This window comes from Lacerta agilis, chromosome 6, assembly GCF_009819535.1.
Source record: "Lacerta agilis isolate rLacAgi1 chromosome 6, rLacAgi1.pri, whole genome shotgun sequence".
NCBI lineage: Eukaryota > Metazoa > Chordata > Lepidosauria > Squamata > Lacertidae > Lacerta > Lacerta agilis.
The window spans coordinates 87,702,141-87,723,434 of record NC_046317.1 but is presented as its reverse complement, the minus strand read 5'-3'; the positions used below and the strand labels follow the sequence as shown (position 1 = coordinate 87,723,434).

The following is a 21,294-nucleotide window of genomic DNA, read 5'->3' as shown; positions in this document are numbered from 1 at the left end:
GGGAATGTCAATGTAGGATTCCCACCCCATGTCAACAAGAAGAAATAGAGGGCTAGATTCAGCTGCCCTGTTCCCTTGCTAGTGCAATGGGGCTTTCTCCCCGTATGCCTCCCACACCTCTGCTTTGGAGGGTTGGGGCCACCCCTGGGAGAGTGTGCAAGGAGGAAGAGAGGGGAGATTGCTCCATCGGGACAGCAGAAACACCAGCACTGATTGTGCAATCTGCTTAATGCTACATTCACTGCCACCAAAAATCTGGCTAGCAGCTAATGACTGACACTGCCCAGTTCTCCTTGATAGACGTTCATCAAGGAGAGGTAAAGTCCTATGTTGCTTGGGTTTATAATATATATATGCTGAGGTCTGCCATTGCCAAGGGTTGTAGGCTGGTAATCCTGCTGATGTGTTTGCACCATGCCTACCTTGTTTCTGCCTAACCCCTTCCCCTCTCCAGCCCTCTCCAGCCCAAGGAATGTCAGGTGAGTGGCACAGCCCTACCAAAACCATCCTCTGCACTGAGGTGGTAGAGCTGGAGTGGGACATTTCCAGACTTAATCAGAAACAGCTGACTTTGGCTGGCAGAAGAAGGTGGTTGCTGGTGGATTTCCCCCATGCTTGGATGTACAGTAGCTGTCCTTCAGAGGACGGGTTGTCTTTAGAGCACAGTGGTCAGCAGGGCCGGAGGGGGAAGCAAATGGAGCTAAGATGAGACTCTGACCTTTGTACGCCAGGCTATGTTGTAACTGCAGAAAAGTCAGAGGGTTCTACACACACAGACCTCTCTCCATCCTCTACCCAGGCAAAGAAGAGGCCTTATCACAATGCAAGGATACATCTCAGGCTGGCAAAAGCACTCAAGGTGAGTGTGGAGCAGAGTCAGTGTGGGAAGAGTACCTGGACCTGAGATTCCCCCACCCCTGATCTCCCTGCAAGGGGAAATGCTTTGTATGGAGACAATTAACTGGCTCGGTCTCCAGTTAAAAGGGTTTCAGAGAGACTGGGGGAAGAACTTCTGGCAGAGATTGAGGAGAGCTTCTGCCACTTAGAACAGAGCTTGGGTGGAGATGGCAACCTTTGGCCCCAGAGATGCATGGGGACCCTGGCCTGATTTCAAAAAGCCTCCTGTAAGTCCAGATTGATGGCATGAGTGACTTTCCCCTCCTCAAGCAGCCTGCCAGGCAGGGAGGAATACAGGAAGAGAGAGGGAGAGAGAAGGCTGTGTGGAATTTGTGTTTTGAGGGAAAACACATTCAGAAGTGCACATTTTGAGAGAAAGCATTTTCAAATACATAGTCAAATGCATATTTTTGTGCCAATTAAAAAAAATCAATCACAGATCAATGCAAAAACAGGGCAGCACAGATATTTTTCTTTTGCAGAAGTGATATGGACTGAAATTGGACTCCGTTGTATACCTATCAATAATTGAACTTCCCTCGTGAGTGATAGGACCACGAAGTATATATATATATAGCCAGCTATTTTTATCTTCCTATATTTATATCCTACATTTCTCCCTCCGTGGAAATCAAGGAGTCATACATGTGTTTCCCAAGTGGTCACCCATCCTGGAACTGACCAGAACCCAAGGTGGTGGCCTCATTTCCTCTTCAAACCATACTCTGGGACAATTTCCAGCACTGTGGTGAGGAGCTGCTTGGAACTGCACTGAAGGCTGCAAAGATTGCAGTAAATGAAATTGGAAGAAAGCTATGCCTTGTGGACGTTGAATGATGTGGCCCTGTGAGTTGCGGTTCGTTGCTGCCACAAATAGCAAAGGACCAAACTTTTAAAGGCTATGAGAGTTCAGTCCTGTGCACTGTTGTGCAGCCAGCCACAAAGCAGGAGTTTTTTTCTTTACTTTACTTTTCTTTCTTTCTTTCTTTCTTTCTTTCTTTCTTTTTCTTTCTTTCTTTCTTGTGTCTCAGCTTTTTTGAAGCAACTTGCAAGTAAGCCCCACTCCGAGACAATCAAAGCGTGCTATAGCATTCGGCAAAACTGAGAAAACGAATCGTTAAAACCTCACACTTTTTCGTCCTTTAAAATAGTGGGGTCACAGAGATTTGACAGAGTTGCACCTCCAATCCATGTATGTTCACTAGCATGACGAAAGCAGAGTCCATCATCTAAACAAGGCCAAAAGCCAAAATGGACTGCAGGTTAGCAACTGAAAGACCCTGGGCCAAATCCGGGCCACTAAAAGATGCTTATTAGCTCCATTCCATTTGCCAGTCAAGAAGCAGCAGCAACAGGCTTGGCAAAAGTGACTTCTGTGGCATCTTGACCTTAAGACAGAGGGCAACACCTCTCAAAGTAGCCCTCTAGGAAATCTACTTACTGACCGGAAATCTACTTACTGACCAGACATCTGAATAATAATTTCGTTTAAGGTAAGGCTGGCCAACCACCAGATCTGGTCTCCCCTGTTGATTTTTTCCCCTGGTCCCCCAAGGCCCCACTGATTTTAGTGGCTGTAGAAGAAAAAAAGTAGACATGGGACTGAGGTTTCCTTGATCGGCCCAGTTATTCTGATGGGGATGCAAAGTTCCCCTTCCCCCATCATCAGATGAGTGGGAGTGAGGATTGGGGCCTTTGTGGCTTGCAGATCCCTGTGAGGTGTGTGTGCCTGCAAGCGTGTGGCCCTCCACCACTTTTGCCAACCCTCACCACAGGGATAAGACCTGTGCCACCCTCAGACGAAAAACTTTAGCTCCCCTTCATCTAAGGAAATCCTGAACTGCCCAGTCGCCACCTTCCCAGTCAGATTTGATCTGAACACAAGTAGTAGCCTCCTACCCAAGAAACAGAAAACCCATCAACTGGCGTTCTCACTTTGCAGTCACCATCATAATAGAACTAGTCCCATTCATTGGAAGTCACACAATAGAATTTGTTCTGTGTTGCTTCCCCCCCCCCCTGATTACTCATAAAAGAAGCAATCTTTTATTTTTCTTCTTTTTCCGTTTTTTAAATTATTTTATTTTTTGCTTGCTGGGGGAAATCTTGCCACGCATTTCTCATAAATAGCTTTCATAACGTTATTGAAGAAATCATTATGCTGTTATTGTATCCCTGATCCCACGCTTTCTTCTTCTTTTCACTGCCTTTCATTGGCAACATAAGGCTGGGTGATGAAAAATGCAGTATTTCAGGTGCTTGTTTTTCTAGCCTGTCGATGCCTATCCCTTGTGTGGCGCTTGGTGGGAATCTGCCCCCCGCTGCAAATGTCAACATGTTTTTGTGTGTTGCACGATTAATACACCGGAATAAACAACAAACAAACAAACAAACAATCCATTGTGCGATTGAGGACTCAAATTGGAGCGAAATAACATACCACCGGTGGCCTTGAGTTTCCGTCAACTTTATTTGGGGAAAGAGAGAGATATTAGAATGCTTGTTTTGTTCTTGGGATGCTTCTGAAAAGGGAAAATTGCTTCTCTAGCTTCCAACGCCACAGGGACTAAAGTAATTTCCCCAGAAAAACGTCTTGAACTCTGTTGGGTAAGCCTGCGCTGGCTGTATAAATGTTTTGCATCAGAATTAACTCAATGCTTTCCCCCTCCCCCCAAATATCAACCCTTTGCACCAAAGCAACTCAAATTTTACCCCAAGAAAACTACATTCTGAAATTTGTATGGATTGTGCAAATTAGGAAGCACACAAGGAGCCGGTTTATACTGTTCAGTGTTTTGTGCTCTGATCTGCAGTGGCTGTCCAGTGTTGCAGACAGGTGTAAGGATGTAGGTGGTGCTGTGGTCTAAACCACCCAGCCTCTTGGGCTTGCCGATTGGAAGGTTGGCGGTTTGAATCCCCGCAATGGGGGTGAGCTCCCATTGCTCTGTCCCAGCTCCTGGCAACCTAGCAGTTCAAAAGCACACCAGTGCAAGTAGATAAATAGGTACCACTGTGGTGGAAAGGTAAACAGCATTTCCGTGTGCTTTGGTTTCCGTCATGGTGTTCTGTTGCACCAGTAGTGGTTTAGTCATGCTGGCCACATGACCTGGAAAGCTGTCTGTAGACAAACGCTGACTCCCTTGGCCTGAAAGCGAGATGAGTGCCCCAACCCCATAGTCGCCTTTGATTGGACTTAACTGTCCAGGCTTCCTTTACCTTTACCTTTACCTGCAGACAGGTGTCTTTCTCCACTTTACCTAGAGATGCCGTGAATTGAACCTAGAACCTATAGCATGTGTTCAGCTGCTGAGCTGCATCCCTTCTTCTGCAAATAAAGCATAGTCCTCATGGTTCTGAATTAAAAGCTGGTTTAAATAGGAACACAGGAGGTGGCCTTCAGTTGAGACCACTTGTCCACCTAACTCAGGATTTTTGACACCTGACTGGAAGCAGTTCGTCAGCATTTTAGGGAGTGGACACTCTCAGTTCTGCCTGGAGACGCTGGGGATTGAACCAGGAACATGTAGCATGCAAATCATGTTGAATATATTTGACAATTTTTTTGCAGAATGTATTTTCCATGGGTTTGTATTGCTTCACACTGCTGTGGTATTTTATGAGAAGGCAGTATAAACTGCTCTTGTTGTTGTTTAGTCGTTCAGTCGTGTCTGACTCTTCATGACCCCATGGACCAGAGCACGCCAGGCACTCCTGTCTTCCACTGCCTCCTGCAGTTTGATCAAACTCATGTTGGTAGCTTCGAGAACACTGTCCCACCATCTCGTCCTCTGTCGTCCCCTTCTCCTTGTGCCCTCAATCTTTCCCAACATCAGGGTCTTTTCCAGGGAGGCTTCTCTTCTTATGAGGTGGCCAAAGTATTAGAGCCTCAGCTTCAGGATCTGTCCTACCGGTGAGCACTCAGGTCTGATTTCCTTAAGAATGGATAGGTTTGATCTTCTTGCAGTCCACGAGACTCTCAAGAGTCTCCTCCAGCACCATAACTGCTCTTAGGAATAAATAAACCATGTAACCACCCACCAAGACAAGAATGGCTTATGAAACTTACCATTTAATTTCACGTTCATTTTTTCATGGGGCATGGGTGTGTGTGGCCCATCAACCCCAGTTGGCATGGCCAGTGATCTAGAACGATGTAGGTTCTAGTCTATCAACACAGGCAGGGTCACAAGTTCCTGACCCAATCTTAAGGACAAGCAACTTTCTCTCTCTATCTTAAAAAAAGGAAAACTAAGATTATTGGGATGCTGAACTCTGCGTTTGCTCACTGGGACCAGAGAGGACACATAGCCTGTCGCCTGTCTAATATCTGAGTGGCAGACATTAAGCCTGAGTTCCCAACTCCCTTGGAAATGTTGGGGATTTAGTCTTGTCCTGCATAATAAATGGAAGCAATCCATCATTTGGAGAGGAAATGAAATGTTCTTGTCTGAACTGGAAATAGGATAGTTGGCTTATTCATCCTGTGCACCTTTGCAGCCATTATGCTCGAGCACCAGAATTAACTGGCTGCAGAATGGCTTTTCTCCCACATTATAGGAAATGATGTTGTCCTTATAAAACAGCCTGATGGCATCTGACTCTTTAAAGGCAAGGTTACTGGGAAGAAGAAGAAGAAGAAGAAGAAGAAGAAGAAGAAGAAGGAGGAGGAGGAGGAGGAGGAGGAGGAGGAGGAGGAGGAGGAGGAGGAGGAGGAGGAGGAGGAGGAGGCCTGTGTACAAAAGGCTATTTGGACAAAAAAGGCAGCCTCCAATATTAGTTGTACTCAGAACAGACCCATTAATGACTGGCCTAGTTCCATTCCTTTTTATAGGTCTACTTTGAGTAGGACTCAGTTGGCTGCAACCCAACGTTTCCTAGGTGTCCTTGATGCTGGTCTGCAGTCAGAACCAGAAAACAATGCCAGAGCCAAGATAAATGTCACTGTCCACATCTGTTTTAATTACTGGCATGTGTAATTAAAGGACTAGCCGTCCTTTTAGCCCTGACAACTAATGGGTGTCGCCTAACAACTTTTAAGCTCGCAAAATTATTTTGGGTAAGCCATGACTGTTCAAAGTGGTATCATAGTGCTCTGAATGTATGGGGTGAACATGGACCAGGACTCCCCTTGGTTTTTAACGTTTTTTTCTTTAACCTAGAAAGTTTCCCCTTTCCCCTTAGAAAATGAGCCTGAAAACTGCTATTTGCCCTGCGAGAGGAAATGTGCAGGCGTTAAGTGATCATCCAAGCCAATTCCTGCCCCTCCCTCTTGCATTTAGCTTCCATTTAAAAATGGGAAATACAGTCATGTATCTCCCATCATCTCATCTCATTTAACTCTCAATCCCCATGAATCCGGTGGGATTTACTTTCACATAAATATGCATAGGAAGGACTGGTCTGAAAAGGGGGGATTTAACAAGCCATCACTTATCAGGATGTGCCTGTCTTTAAGTTCCTGATCAGTATTCCGCAGAAGCTTCACTGCCACAGGGGGAATGTGGTTGTATTAAAAGTAAGTGGTTCTTCTAATTAAGTGCTTGAGGTTTTTTGTTGTTGATGTTGTTGTTGTTGTTGGGTGTTTTGTTTTTGTTTTTAAAAAGAAAAAACAAAGCCAGAAGACAGGAAGCAATAGGGTGTTCCAAAAATGGCCTTGTGCGATTGAGATTTGCTAGGCACTAGTCACCTGGGTTTGTTTGGGTCTGTTCCTGCATACCCTCCAACATTCCTTGGATGAAAATAGGGACATTTCTCACCCCCTCCCTGGAACTGACCCTCCTTGACCCCCTCCCCATTTTTTGTCCCCATCCCCAGAGCATTTCCTATCAGAAAAAAAGTGTCACCACCGCTTCACCAATGGGACACAGCACACACACCCTCCGCTGTCCTGGGAAAACCCCTTAATCCTGATTTAGTCCAACCACATGTGGGGAACATCTTCCCTAGCCTACGGGCTTGAGAGAAATCCATACGACAGAGAAAGAGCAGGGTGGGAACGGCAACAATTCAGGAAAGGACCTCTGAGTTTCACCATAAAAATCTCATTTATTCATCCCACTGCATTTGGATTGCAACATTTGTCAGTGTTTATTTTCTATTTGCTCTGCTGAATCACTTTGTGATAGAGCACATAGAAAATAGAGAGTTGCTTTGCCCCTGACGAAGTCTGTAATAAAAACGCATTGGGCTGAATAAATTGGCACTTTGATTGGTGTCCCATAAAGGTCCTCTGGTCTCCCAAGCAAAATGGCCTCTACCCAAGCATCCCAAAGCTCGCATTTGGCCTGGATGCTTGTATAGCCTTACCAGGTGGGGGAAGGCCAATGGGTTGCCTGAATGGATGGAAATCGCTGTGCCAGTAGTCTTGTGTCTCACTGCAGGAGAGTGCAGGCCCAAAGGCATTTGGTTCTCGTCCTGGTGACTCTCAACTAGGGATGGGTGAGAAAAGTGATTCAGTTCACATTTAAAGCCGCACATGTGTATGTCACGCTTTCCAAAACAACGCACAAAGTGAAAATCAGCCACACTTTGAAAACAGCACTTTTATGAATTTTGCAATTCTCTGGCCAAGTGTACAAAAAAAAATCACATGCTTCAGTAAAATGTGTAAATAAATGCATATACTGGTGAAAAATACATAGTAAAATAAGTCATATTAGAAAACTTTGCCTTGCAAAAATGGGTTTGTTGAGTAACGTCACTTACAAAAATGTGTAGATTAGGGGAATTTTGCACTAAAATGCTGGCGATTATTTTTTTAAAAGCAAGCTGATGTAGAAATGTGGAGAATTAAACTTGAAGACTGGAAAAAATGAGAAAGTGAAACTGGCAAGTTCATCCGTCCTCACTCCCATCATTATGTTCCCAATAGCATTGAGAGTTTTCTTTGGAGGAAATGGCTTGTGAATAAATCAGTAAATGCTTTCCCTCTGCTCTGTATGCCAACTAACATGGGGTCCCCTGAGATTTAGAAGACAGGTCCCCTGTTAGCATGTCTGACCATGGCCCACCAAGACTGTTCATCTGCCATTTTGTTGGGGAGTCTTCCTGAAGGCTGGATTTTGTGCAAAGCTGCTTATACAAAGAACTGCAGAAAGGAGAGAAATGGACATCAATGGGGGGGGGGGACAACACGCTATGTAGAAGCCCATGAGGGAGGTATTTTTGTTCTAGTGTTTGCTGGAAAACTGGTTTCCAAAGGATGGCTGAGATACACTGGCTGCAAATTGGGTACTGAGCTATGTTCAGAGTGCTGGAACTGATATGCAAAGCCCTATACAATCTGGGACCAAGATTATCTCACCCTTTAAATACCCAACTGATCACTGCACTCTGCCAGAGAGGGCATCCTCCAGGCACCATCTTATCAGGAGGTGCATTCCAAACTCACAGGCCTTTAATATGGTGGCACCTACCCTTTGAAAGGGAAAGGGACGCGGGTGGCGCTGTGGGTTAAACCACAGAGCCTAGGGCTTGCTGATCAGAAGGTCGGCGGTTCGAATCCCCGTGACGGGGTGAGCTCCCGTTGCTCGGTCCCAGCTCCTGCCCACCTAGCAGTTCGAAAGCACATCAAAGTGCAAGTAGATGAATAGGTACCACTCCAGTAGGAAGGTAAATGGCGTTTCCATGCGCTGCTCTGGTTCGCCAGAAGCGGCTTTGTCATGCTGGCCACATGACCCGGAAGCTGTACGCTGGCTCCCTCGGCCATAAACGCAAGATGAGTGCCACAACCCCAGAGTCGGACATGACTGGACCTGATGGTCAGGGGTCCCTTTACCTTTACCCTTTGAAACTCCTTCCTATTACATACCTGGCAAACACCATCTCTATTGTCTTTTTGGCACCTGTTGAAGACTTTCCTCTTTCAAAAAGCCTTCTAAGCAGAGACTTTTGTCCCAGTCAATCCCCCCCTCCTCCTCCAAGTCTCATTACAATAAGTGAAGGACCAAATTCCAGTCCTCCAAATCAAGTCAAATTGTAAGCTGTTCTTTTGAAATGTAAGTAGCTCTTTTTCTCCTCCTCTGTGATCTGATTTCTCCATCCTGAAAAGTACTTGGGGGGTTTAATTGCCCCCCAGAGAACATTTCTAGTAGGCTTGATATTAATTTAATTTGACTCTTAGGGGAAACATGCAGACATTGATGAAGTTAAATAAGCATGGATGTAAGAAGCTGAAACCAAATTCTGCCAAAATTTGAGTCGGGTCTCATTAGACTCATAGACATGCCAAGTCCACCACTTCAGTTTTATCAATCGATGGCCCACAGCAATATCTTCCTGGTGTTTAGTCCGAATCTCCTTTCTTGTAACCTGCAGCCATTGGTTCGAGTCCTACCCTCCAGAGAAGGAAAAAACAAGCTTGTTCCCTCTTCCATGTGACAGCCCTTGAGATATTTGAAGATGGGTATCATATCCTCGTTGGCTTATTCTTATGTTCTGACCTTGAAGTGTACTCTGAAACAAACTAGTACCCACTGAAGATCTCTTAGTATTAGTGATGGTGATGGAGCCTTTGAATGCAATGGCTTTCATGGTCTTACTGAAATCCATTGTTTTGAACTAGGGTGACCCTTTGTCCTGCTTTATAGATGGCAGACCTTTATCAGAAGGGCTATCCAGCTCAAGTAGAGAGGGTTGGAAGAGCTGTGAAGTTGCCCATCCATAGTTAGAACCTGGACAGGAGCCCGGCACAAATCTCACCTGCTCACAGTCTTCCTCACTATGGTGAGAGCTGTTGCGTTTCATTTGAATTATACACTTCTAAACTTGCGTATTGGAAAATGGGGTTTATGCTCATCTGTGTCCTTTGTGGAGGGGGCAGTTCTTAAGCAGCTGCCCTAATAAGAAACCAGAGCACGTTTTTTTGGTAACGATTTGCAAGCAGAGCAAAGAGGGGAATTTGCCAGATAACTTAAGCGCCATAAATAATTCCAAGAGCTGATAGCGGAATCACAGCATGCTTCGCTCGGAAGTTAGCACCATCTTGATGTGACATGATTTTTCCCCGGCGTTTTGAGATTTGAAGAAGCAGCAACGCTGTGGCATGGTAATAATTAATGTAGGAAGTGAGGGTGACGGATGATTTTGCACAGCCGCTTTTGTGGTAACTGTCAAAGTGGACAGAATGACAGATCAGAAGACCGGCTATGTGGACGGCAGGGGCTGATGTTTGGGAGGGGGCTTCTTAAAGGGTGAGAGCAGGACAAATAGCTTGTGCTCTCTTCCCAGAGTGCCGTAGTGGTTCAATTCAGGTAGCTGTTTCAAGTAAATTTTGAACCCTCTTTCCAGTTTATTTGGGCATCCTTTACTGTGTCACATGGGAACATAGGAAACTTCCTTATCCCAAGCTTAGCTGGTTCATCAAGCTCTGGCTGGCAGTGACTCTCCAGGGATTCAGACAGGGGTCTCTCTCAGCCTTACCTGAAGATGCAAGGGATTGAAGCTAGGACATTCTGCATGCCAAACAGATGCTCTACCACTGAGCTGTAGCCCTTTTGGGTTTCAAAGGCGTACTCTAAAGAGGTGAAGAAAATACAAATAAACCATAATGCTTCTAAACTTTAAAAATAAACTGAGAAGAAGACTAATATAAAGAGAGTCCTGACCAATCAAACCAGTGATCTATTTAGTCCAATGTCCTGTTCCCTACAGTGGCCAGCAGATACTCAATTTGACGTGCCCAAAATCAGGTCATGAAGTCAATAACCCTCTCCCAGTTATTCTCCAGCAGCTGCTAGTCAGTGCTATACTGCCCCTGAATCTGGAGGTTGCATATAGCTATCATCAATTGTAGCCATGGGTGCCCTTACCCTCCTTGGATAGGCAATTGACAGCATCGACTGGTTATCAAAGTTTTTAAAAGCAGCATCAGAAAACTGTTGTTAAAATGTGGCACCCTCAAAGGCATGCTGGAAACAAAAAAGGTTTTAATTGCTCACTGGAAAAGAGAGCTGAGGTGAAGCCTGGTGGATTGCCCTTGGGAGGACATTTCATCACATTGAAGCCACCACAGAGAAGGCCCTGTCCTTTGTGTCCTTCTGATAGTAGACGGAGCCAGTGCAGTTGACCTCAGCCCTCATCCAAGTTCAAATGATGGCTCCATCCCATGGGCCTAGCCAGGACTCCACAAAGCCTGAAGCTATTACAGGTTTGTCCATTCCAAGTCTTGTTCTGCACCAACAGGACAGAGGTCAGTGCCAAAGGTCAAAGGCAATTTATCGATAGATATATTGACTGGTTTTTTGTTTGTTTGTTGGAAGGAGCCATGAGGGTCATCTAGTTCAACCTACTGCAATGCAGGAATATTTTGCCCAATTTACGACCCTGAAATTAAGAGTCTCATGCTCTACCAACTGAGATATCCCAGGTGATATGTGTGTGTATCACTATTCACAAAAATTATCACAGCCATTTACAACTATTTCACATATAACCATACCATAAAAACCACATAAAATGTTAAAATCTGCTGAGAGTTTCCTCAAAGCCCGCAATACATTAGCTGGAAAGAAAATCTTGGTCGATAGCATCCTAGTTCAGTGACATTATAGAGAACGTACGGGAATATTCCCAATATTTATTGTTAATGTTAAAAGGCATTGAGTGCTTACCCCCCACCTGCCCCCATTATTATTGGAGCAATGTTGTAACCGCAGTTGAGAACATTGTCGGATATGATATCCCATTAAGCCCCATGCTTCTTCCGTTTGGTGTGCGTAAAAACAGAACACAGGCATTTCAGCCAGTAACTTGCTGATCTCTTCCCAAATTCCATTAGAAAGATTTTAGGAAGCAAAGACAGCTCCCAATATTGAACGATGATAGGCAGAACCTGTGGTTTATTGTGCTAATAGCAACCACCTGCTTTCTTTTTGAATCGCCGAAGAGAAATGGTCGTTAAGAAGTATTGGCCATAGTTTCACATTACTTCAAGCACTATCTAAACTGTATGCTTTTTATTTTAATCTTTTTTTTAAAAAAAAATGTAATGAGTAAACAATATTTTTTTAAAAAAAAAATAATAATGATGATGATGAACTGAGGTTCCTCCTTGGGCCAAACATCTGAGCAATTTTGAGTAAGGAAGGCTTGGAAGAAGTGGCGGTTCTCCAGGGGGTGCCAAACATCTTCAGTCAAATATGGGAAGAAACTTTTGGTCAATAGAACTGAATGATTGACAGTGAGGTAGCAAACTTTTTGCATTTCCTTAAGTGTATAGAAGGACAGCTGGGAAATATGTAACTGACAGGATATCCCTAGGTAAAACTATTCTTTCTTTTTTAAAAATGCTTTGACTTTTTCATGGTTGGAATATCTATCTATCTACCTATCTATCATCTATCTATCTCAGTCAGTAGAGCTTGAGACAGGGTTGTGGGTTCAAGACTCCTGCATTGCAGAGGGTTGGATTACAAAACCCTCATGGTCCTTTCCAAGTCTATAATCCTATGATTCAATTATATATTACATATGTTCTATACTAGCTCGACTTTTTCCACTGTGAATGACAGAAGGTTCACCAATGTTGGCGACTAGCATGTCAACGTCTGCGAATTGAGGTATCTCAGGAGCAGAGCACCTGCTTGGCGTGCAGAGGGTCCCAGGTTCAATCCCGAGCATCTCTAGGTAGGCCTGGAAAAAACTTTTTGAAGGCCTGGAGATGAGCATAGAGACCACAGTTTTCCCAAGTTGTGGGTGGTGATCCACCAGTGGCTCACAAAGCCCTGTGCCAGGCAGGTAGCAGGCTTTATAAGTAAGTTCCAGATAATTATTGCTTTTAATCCTTAAGTGGTATGATGAATACCTCTTACAACTTCATTGTTTTGTTAGCGTATTATACTACTGCGTTGATACTTGCAACCAAATCTCATAAAGGCTCGAGTCTTATATTTCAACACTTGGGAGCTGCTCTTTGGTGGCTGCCAGCAGATCCAGCGATCATTCAACAAATGATCAAATACAGGGAGTTGTTTTGAGTGACACTTATGGCTTGTCTCTGATTCATAGGAGACAAGATGTCATAGTCACCCAGAACAAATCCCTGTGGTGAACCATCATCAGATCTACCATTAGGGTTAGTTAGGTTCTTCAGCAACATCTGCTATGAAGACGAAATACAGAAGCAGGCTAAGTATCAGCAAAGATCTGGGACGATGTCTGACAGTCTTCAAACCCTGCACTGTCATTCCAATTGATGATGATGATGATGATGATGATGATGATATGGTTTTATTATTTGTACCCTGCCCATCTGGCTGGGTTTTTCCAGCCACTCTGGGCAACTTACAGACAAAATGAACTGTATTTGATACTTTTTTTGTCCAAAGGTTTTCAATGAGTTGCTTTTTATTGATAACCATCCCTGGATTCTTTTGAATGAACTGTGGTTTCGAAACACAATCAATCAATCAATCAATCAATCAATAGGATGTCATATAAGGCAAGGCTCCCCATGGCCAAAACCAACCAACCTTGGGGTTGTCTACCCACATTGCCAACTCTGGTGGCAGCTCTGCCTTAGATGACCTCATCATCACAGACATAGAAAAGTCTATCTGCCTCTTGGCCAACCAGTAATTGGCAAACACCTACAGCCTTTCTTCCTGCTTTCTGAATGTACAGTAAGTGTCCTTCCTTCTCCCCTCTCTCAATCCAGGTGAAGGAGGACTGGAAGTACGTGGCAATGGTCATTGACAGAATTTTCCTCTGGATGTTCATCATTGTTTGCTTGCTGGGGACTGTGGGCCTTTTCCTACCTCCTTGGCTGGCAGGAATGATCTAGGATCCAAACAACTCTGGAAAGGAATCCGTCGCATCCCATTCAACCGATTCCAATCCACCTGGAAGGGGCAAAGCTGAACGCTGGAGACGGCTGCTACGAACGATTTACTGTAATGTCTGTGCATGAACCATTCCCGGGGAGTTCCAAGGATGCCTTCCAAGGTTGCATCACTTGCCTAAGCCATCTTCATCTTCTATATCTCTTTGGGGTGGGTGGGAGGGGAGGGGCTGGTCAATTAAAGTTTATCCATAGCATGGCGGCATCTGTTGTCATATATACTCCTGAGAACACAGCTGTGTTCCTTTAAAGCAAGTGCAAATAGAGGCACTTAACATAATGGACTCAGTCCCTCCTGGCAAGTCAATGGAGAAGTTTAGCACTGGCTGGGTATTGAGCTGAAGCTCTTCAGAACAAAACAGGGCCGAGTGAAGGGTCTTGTTGAGGTGTGTTTGAACAACCGGCAAGGAGCGGTGGAGGTGAAGAGGATAGATTTTTGTCGGAGCCACGCCTTGGTGGAAATGAAAAATACGAATTCAAGTTCTCCTGATCTTCAGAGTTCAGTTTCGTAATGAAACTGAGCAAACTGGAGAAAAGACATACCACATCTGGCCACCACTGGACATTAGGATGGTCCATATTATTGGAAGAGACACCTGGTACAGCTTTTGCTGGGCCAAAATACATTAGGCTGCAGGTGGGGGGAATCCCATCTTTGCACACTTATTAAACTACCATGCCTGGAAGAAGGGTTGGCTCGAACTCTTCTTCCTGCCTTTTTAGTTTTTGTATTTGCCAGGAGCTTTGTTTGCACTGTAGGAATGTTCGGATCCTCTGCTGGCAGTCTGAAAAGGAACAGACAAGCAAAAGCTGCAGTGTGCAGCTCTTGAGATCAGGAGCAATAGCTTTGCGGCTCTGAAGCAAAGGAAAGATAAAGTCAATGGGAGAGGAAGCTGAAGCTGAGAGGCCCACAAAGCTACAGGGTCCCCGTTTCTGGCAGTGTCAGCTGGAGTTATACAAGTTCACAGAGCGCTTTCCTCTGTTGTGCCAAGAACGGGGAAGCCCCTTCTTCCTTAAACAGTACGGGCTGCTCTGTGGGAGAGCAGCTAAAGTAGTTAGAAGCAGCATCCCATAACTTTGCTGTGTGGCTTCCATAGAAAGACTTGGGGGATCCAAAATGGTACTGACAATACCTTTGAGCAGGAGCAGGCACTAGAATTGCTAAGATCCCCTCTTCGTAGGCAGCAAGGAATCCTGCTTGACAAGAAACCATTGTACTGTGCCAACACAGTGGAGCAAAGGCACCAGGTGCCACAGATTGCATCTAATCTTTTCCTCCCCGTTCCTTCCATTTGTTTCCAAAGTGTCAGGTGTAATTTGCATAATGCATTTCACCAGTACAAATCACATTTCCTAGGTGCACAATGTGGATTTCCACTCTCCGCCCCCAGTGCAGAATAAATGCAATCAGGAATTGAAATGGAAACCTATCTATTAAGAGCCCATTTCGCTGTGAAGATTAGGGCTGGGTGATATCTGGGTTTCCACATCGTGATATATCACCAGCCAAACATTGTGATATAATGATACGCAGTATCGCAATATCTGAAATAAGGATGGAGCTATGTAGAGGCATTGGCTGGCTTCACGATTTTACCCACATTGTGATTTTTGCATAACACACGCCCCATGATTCGTGATATATTGCCAGGTCAAAAACTATGGAACCAATATCACGATATGCTCTCCAAACCGGTTTTGGATGATATATCGATTGCCCAGCCCTAATGAAGATGCAGCTTAAACTCTTGGGTCAAAGCCATATTTGATGGGTGGGTCTGGGGGAAGGGGCACATGCATCCACATAATCCATTGTTCACCGCTCTTGGCACATGAGTATGGTTATAGCCAGAGGCGTAGCAAGCCCAGGTGGTACCCGGTGCGGAATTGTTTTTGTCACCTCCCCCCTGCTGCCAGCAAACCCTGTGAGCAAGCCACAAAGTGAGGTAGCCTCGCTCCGCAGCTTGCTCACATACCTGCTCCCCGCTCTTCCTCTCCCCTGCCTCCACCGAAGCCGGTGCCAGTGCGCTCCGGTTTTGTAAGCGGAGTGCGCTGGTGGTGGTGGTGGGGAGAGCAGCCCGGGCTGCTCTTCCTCTCCCCTGCCACCGCTGAAGCCACCGCCAGCGCGCTCTGCTTTTGTGAGCGGAACGTGCTGGTGGCGGCTTCGGCAGCGGCGGGGGGAGAGGCGCCCTGAGTGTCGCCCCCTCCAGGGTGGCACTGGTGGCGGAAAGAACCCATCGCCCCCACCTTCCCACGCCACTGGTTATAGTGATGGGAAAGGGGGATGGATTTCCACTGCTGACACCTGTGGCTTGATCTTCTGTGACAGAGCATCGTGTGGGTCCTACACACTTCCTGCCCAAACAAAGCTCAGTCCATTCCTGCTTGGTCTTTGTCTGGCGGTGTGAACTCAGGTTAACACTTAAACTTTTCAGATGACAAAAGCAAGACGGAAAAGAGAATCCTCGGAAGGGAGATAAGAATACGAGGGTGACTCCTCCAGACTTTTCCCTGTGATTCTGGGCCAAATCTTTCTCGGTTAAGAGAAGCAATTGTTGATGCTTCATGAACATAAAAGGATTTCTGATTAACTGTAGCCTTGTGTTGTTCTTTGAGTTGTCTTACTCAAACTGGGAGCCCCAGCAAGGCTTCTGTCAAAGCACTGGACTTTCAGGAACTGGTGGGGAGAGCATAGCTCAGAAGTAGAGCTTTGGACGCAGAAGGTACCGAGCATCTCTAGAGAGGGCTGTGAAGGCCTTCTGCCTGAAATCCTGGAGAGCCACTGCCAGTCAGTGTTGACAATATTTAGTTAGGCAGACCAATGTCCTGCCTCAGTATAAGGAACCATAGAATCGCAGAATTGTCGAGTTGGAAGGGTCATCCTGTCCAACTCCCTGCAATGCAAGAATCTCAGCTAGAGCATCCATGGCAGATGGCCATCCAACCTCTGCTCCCACTTTTCCTAAAAATTGGGAGATCTGGAGGAAAAGAAGGTGACAGAAGGTAGATTTTGAGAAGGGGTGTTTGACATAAATGGGATAAGAGGGAATGATAAATTACATGCAATATACTACTCTCTCACACCTCAGGATGAAATCATCTGCCTTGTAAAACTCTTTTCAGAATTGCTTTAGGAGAAATTACTTGTAAATCTGACCATCACCATTTGACCTTTAAATTTACTACTTAAAAAAGGAGCGTTTCGATATATCAGTTTCCAGAAGACAAGAGGCCTTAGTTTTGAGCTTGGGAAATGGCTCATTCTTTCTGTTCCCTTCCACAATTCCATATTATGTTGCCTTCTGATTGACAGAGAGAACGATCAAAACATTTTCTGGGCTGAAACAAATGGAAATTGCATCCTGGACACAGAAGTTCTTCTGCCATTTGGATCTTAGGATGTTCAGCTCCATGTGCTCACCTTGACTACCCAGGATGAGCTGGTCCTAGCCCGAGGGTTGTCAGGCACAGGAATGGGGGCCCCAAATGGATACTTCTTCCATGTGCTAGGCCAGGCCAGGCCTGTTGGAAGGTACACAGCAGAGCATGTCTCAAAACCAGGACTTCCAGTTCTCAGTGCCAACACTCTGCTGCCTCATCAAACCTGGTGGGTGAGCTGATACAGGTCAGGGGCACCCTCTAGGTTGCAGTTCTAGCCAGAATACCATCAACTGCCCCAACAGTTTGAGCCTTGTGTCAGCCGAGATACGGCAGGCCACATAAAATCCTCACACCCACGTCAGCTACTCATTCTGGGTAACAGAAATTCACCGGCACATCTCTCCTAACACGTTTGTACGCAATTTTGCCCGGTACACATATCTTTGCAAGTAAATCAATGCACAGATGGTTTGCAATGCAATGTCCCAGCCAAGTCAAGCAGTCGGGACATTGTGCACCCGGCCCTTATCTGATAAAATGGTAATAGTACAGACCAGCTGATCAGCTTAGGGGACATGGATTTAGTCCTGTGCTCCCGTTCCCTAGGGCACATCTAGTTGGTGCAACCAGCAGTTGGGGGCCCAGGTGCCATGTACGGTTGCTTCCCCTGCCCCACCATAACCCAAGATGAGGCTTTGGGTATAACCTGTATTGACCAGTCAATTTGTGGTCCGATTATCCAGGGGCCAAACCCATGTTAAGATAGTCCTATGACATACATTACATAGGAACGACCCCACACAGATCACCTTGAGGGGTGCTATGGCCCTAGCCCCCGCAGCATCCCTTTAACAGGATATCCAAACCTCCCCTCCAACCAAGACTAAGGCTTTTACCCAATGCCTTTCGTGCCAAAGTTGTGACGATTGGTGGCCAATTGTAATCCATAGCAAGGCCAGGAACACAACATACCTCTGTGATGGGTAGGAGTGGGGTGGGGGTGGGAGACCCAGCAAAAACCTGAAGTGCCGGGTAAGGGACTGAGCATGCCCACCCCTTGGGCCAGATGTCACTAGCCAATTTCACAGCCAGACCAAATCCAAATGCTCCCCAGGTGGTGGGAGAGGCTGTTGCATCTCCTGGCAGCTGAGGACCCAGCAGGGAGGCAGCGGGGTGTCTCCATGCCACAGTGCTATACTGCCAATTAAATGGTCAGCAGACTTCTTTGACAAAGTTCTGCATGTCCAGCTTGGGTTTGGTGCCTTCATGCAACTGGAAAAATCTGAGTGGGTGAAAATATACGATTGACGTGCTTTATGGTCGAAAGGTGTGCTGTGCAAGTCTGCCCAAAAGTTTACTTCTGTGTCAAGATTTTGCTCAAGCCAAGATGACCAGCTTTGCTTGGCACTCATTAGTTGTATTCCTCCCTCCCCCGTGTTATCCTTTGCAACTTTTTGTTGTTGTTGTTTCAAGCTGCATCTGAAGGTTGGACAGACATCTATACATGGCTTCAAGTCTCGGACCTACACCCAGTTGTTCTTCCATTAGATGATAAGATTGGAGTCATTAGTGACTAATTAAAACAGACCCTTTAACCTGGGTGTCTCTTTGGATGGAAAAACATGCGTCCTCTTGAAGCTGCTGCATTCATTTGAGGGAAGATAATGAAGCCCCAAATTTTAAATCTACCAGGGGATGAGAGGCTGTCACAAGCGCATAACGGCAAGCTCCAAGTTTCAGAATAAAGCTTGCGGGTCAAGAAACAGAGCATGAATAATCACTGCTGAAGAAAGACTGCACCAGCTTACACCAAAGAATTGCAAGCCTGATAGCTGGGGAATGTGTTTTTGTTCCTAAATTAAAATGGGAAACACTTGCAACTCTGGCCCCTGGAAAAAAAACAACAACAAAAAACCCTGCTCACCTCAGAGGAGTCCACCCTATGTGCTTCTGTGTGAGTTGCCGTTCTGGTGGGCGAGGCCAGAGGTAAAACTGGGCAGAGCATTAAATGCAAATGTTTGCTTTTGTGCAGTGGCCTAGGGAGACTCACCAACTCCTCTCTCTCTCTTTCATCTAGGTAACTAAGAAGCATTATTAGAGCGTACCCTTCAACTGTCCTGATTTAATTGGGATATGCCTTTTTTGAGGGGCCATGCTCTTGTGTGAATCACCTGGCTCCCGTGAGATCATGGAACTAAAAGATGTGTGCTGGGTGTTTGTGTGTGTGCTATTGCACAGGTCATGTGACTCATGCAGGAGCAAGGCCCCGAAAGACGTGCATCCCAGTTTTCCTCTGGAAAGTACACCAGAGTTCAAGGGCACCTTCCAGCCAGGCAAGAACACTGGCAGACGGTGCAAAGGTGTGGCCTAGGAAAAGTCCCAAGGTCCAGATTAGAGAGACACGGAGGGCTACATTTGCTCCCCAGACCTGAGGTCCCCCACACCTGCACAGCACTATATTAACTCTCTAGTTTAGTTTGGCCCTTGCTCATTTTGAGTAATTCACACTCATGGCAGGAGTCTCACCTGGGGTGCTTGACTGGTGCAGCAACGGCATCAGTCACAACCTGGGACCACAGCAGTTTGGAAGCAGAGAGGACAAAGATCTGCTAAGCAGGGCTTGCAGGCTACCTGTGTGGTGAGGCTTTCCTGGGGATCTACTGGGATTTTTTAGAGTGCACCCCCCCCCCCGTTTTTATGAGCTTGTTCAAAGTGGCCAGGGGAAATTGCAAATATTAGCTCAGAGTCACATAAGAGACAAACCCAGCAAAAGTGTGACAATGCTGAGCCAGCGGTTCCTGCCAGCAAAGGCAGTGGAAGAGCAGCAGAAAGGAACCTGATGAATATGGATGAGCTCGGCTCAGGAACTCAACCTGAAATGAAAATTGCAATTGGGAAGAAATGAATCCCTTCTTAGGTCCTAGCTAATGGAGCATTATGTTTGTTAGTTGTGGCTTCGAGTTCACGCCGTATGGAGACTAATTGCAGGTGTGGGATGGTGACGGTCTGGTCCTGATTTGGAGTCTGCATGCCCCAGTTTCCATGGTGGGGCAAGGAAAGCTCTCACCCAAGCAAGTGGGAGTTTCTTCCTCCCCACAAAGCAGATTGCAGGCACCAGAGGAGGGGCACCTGAATCCAGACCACAGTGGGGGGATGGGAAAGGCTTAAAGTCTCTCTTGTCCCCATACCAGGGTCCCAATTCAGATCAAGGCCATCCCACCTTGATGCATCCGATCTTCTCCCTTTCTGAGGATGTCAGTGGTGGCTCTGGCTGAATTTCAGCTCTTGCCTGGAACTGATGATGGATTGGTGAACCTGCAAGTTTTGGCTTCCCTCTGTTTTTCATGTCTGAAATCCTAAGTTCAGTTCCACACATTTCCACAACAGTTTCGTGTGTGTTATTTATTTCCTTTTATAGACTGCTTCTTATCTGGAGGTCTTGAAGAGTTTTCCAGAGGTAAAAATGCACCATTGACAAATGATTTACATTAATAAAGAAAAACAAATACACACACAGTGTTCATGATCACAAACACAATATCAATATAACTAAAATGGGAAAGTACGACAAGGCAGGGAAAAGTCCTAATTTTAGTCTAACCTTCTCCTAATATGTAGATTTTGCAAGCAATTTCACCTAATGCAATAGAAACGTTTTCTTTTCGTGACTATATGGGCTTTTGTGCACACGTTCCCCCCAAATCTATGCAACTCCATACATGTTTCTCAGCTGGAGAACTGCATTGCAAAATTCAGACATGTGTGCATTTGGACATCTAGCTGTTCCAGTTCACACGTTGTTTAGGGAAGTTTAGATCAGATAGCTCCCCATTAAAATGCAAATGGGACCCAATTGTCCACCCCCTCTCATCCCTAGTAGTGATAGGAGGGAGATAAAAGAAAGCACCTTTTCACACAGCTCATAGTTCAACTATAACACTTGGTTCTCACAGGAGGTGGTGGTGGCTACCTACTTGGATGCCTTTGAAAGAGGATTAGACAAATTCATGGAGGAAGGGGCTGTCGATGGCTACTAGCTATGCTCTGCCCCCACAGTTGCTGGAAATTGCAGGAGGAGAGAGTGCTCTTGCGCTTGGGTACTGCTTGTGGGCTTCCCATAATGGGCATCTGGTTGGCCACCACGAGAGCAGGATGCTGGACTTGATGGACCATTGACC

At 45.8% G+C, this 21,294-nt stretch overlaps 1 protein-coding gene across 2 annotated transcripts in view; it reads left to right on the top strand.

Annotated features, from left to right (window-relative positions):
- CHRNA4 (cholinergic receptor nicotinic alpha 4 subunit) overlaps positions 1-13,881 on the top strand; it is a 68,278-nt gene extending 54,397 nt beyond the window's left edge. The window contains exons 6-7 of one of the 2 annotated variants that reach the window (XM_033153726.1): positions 800-859; positions 13,553-13,881. In XM_033153726.1, the coding sequence (XP_033009617.1) occupies positions 800-859; positions 13,553-13,678 (186 nt within the window). In that variant the 3' untranslated portion in view covers positions 13,679-13,881. The remainder of the gene's footprint in view (positions 1-799; positions 860-13,552) is intronic. The other variant, XM_033153727.1, reaches the window with a different exon arrangement.
- Positions 13,882-21,294: the final 7,413 nt, after the last annotated feature.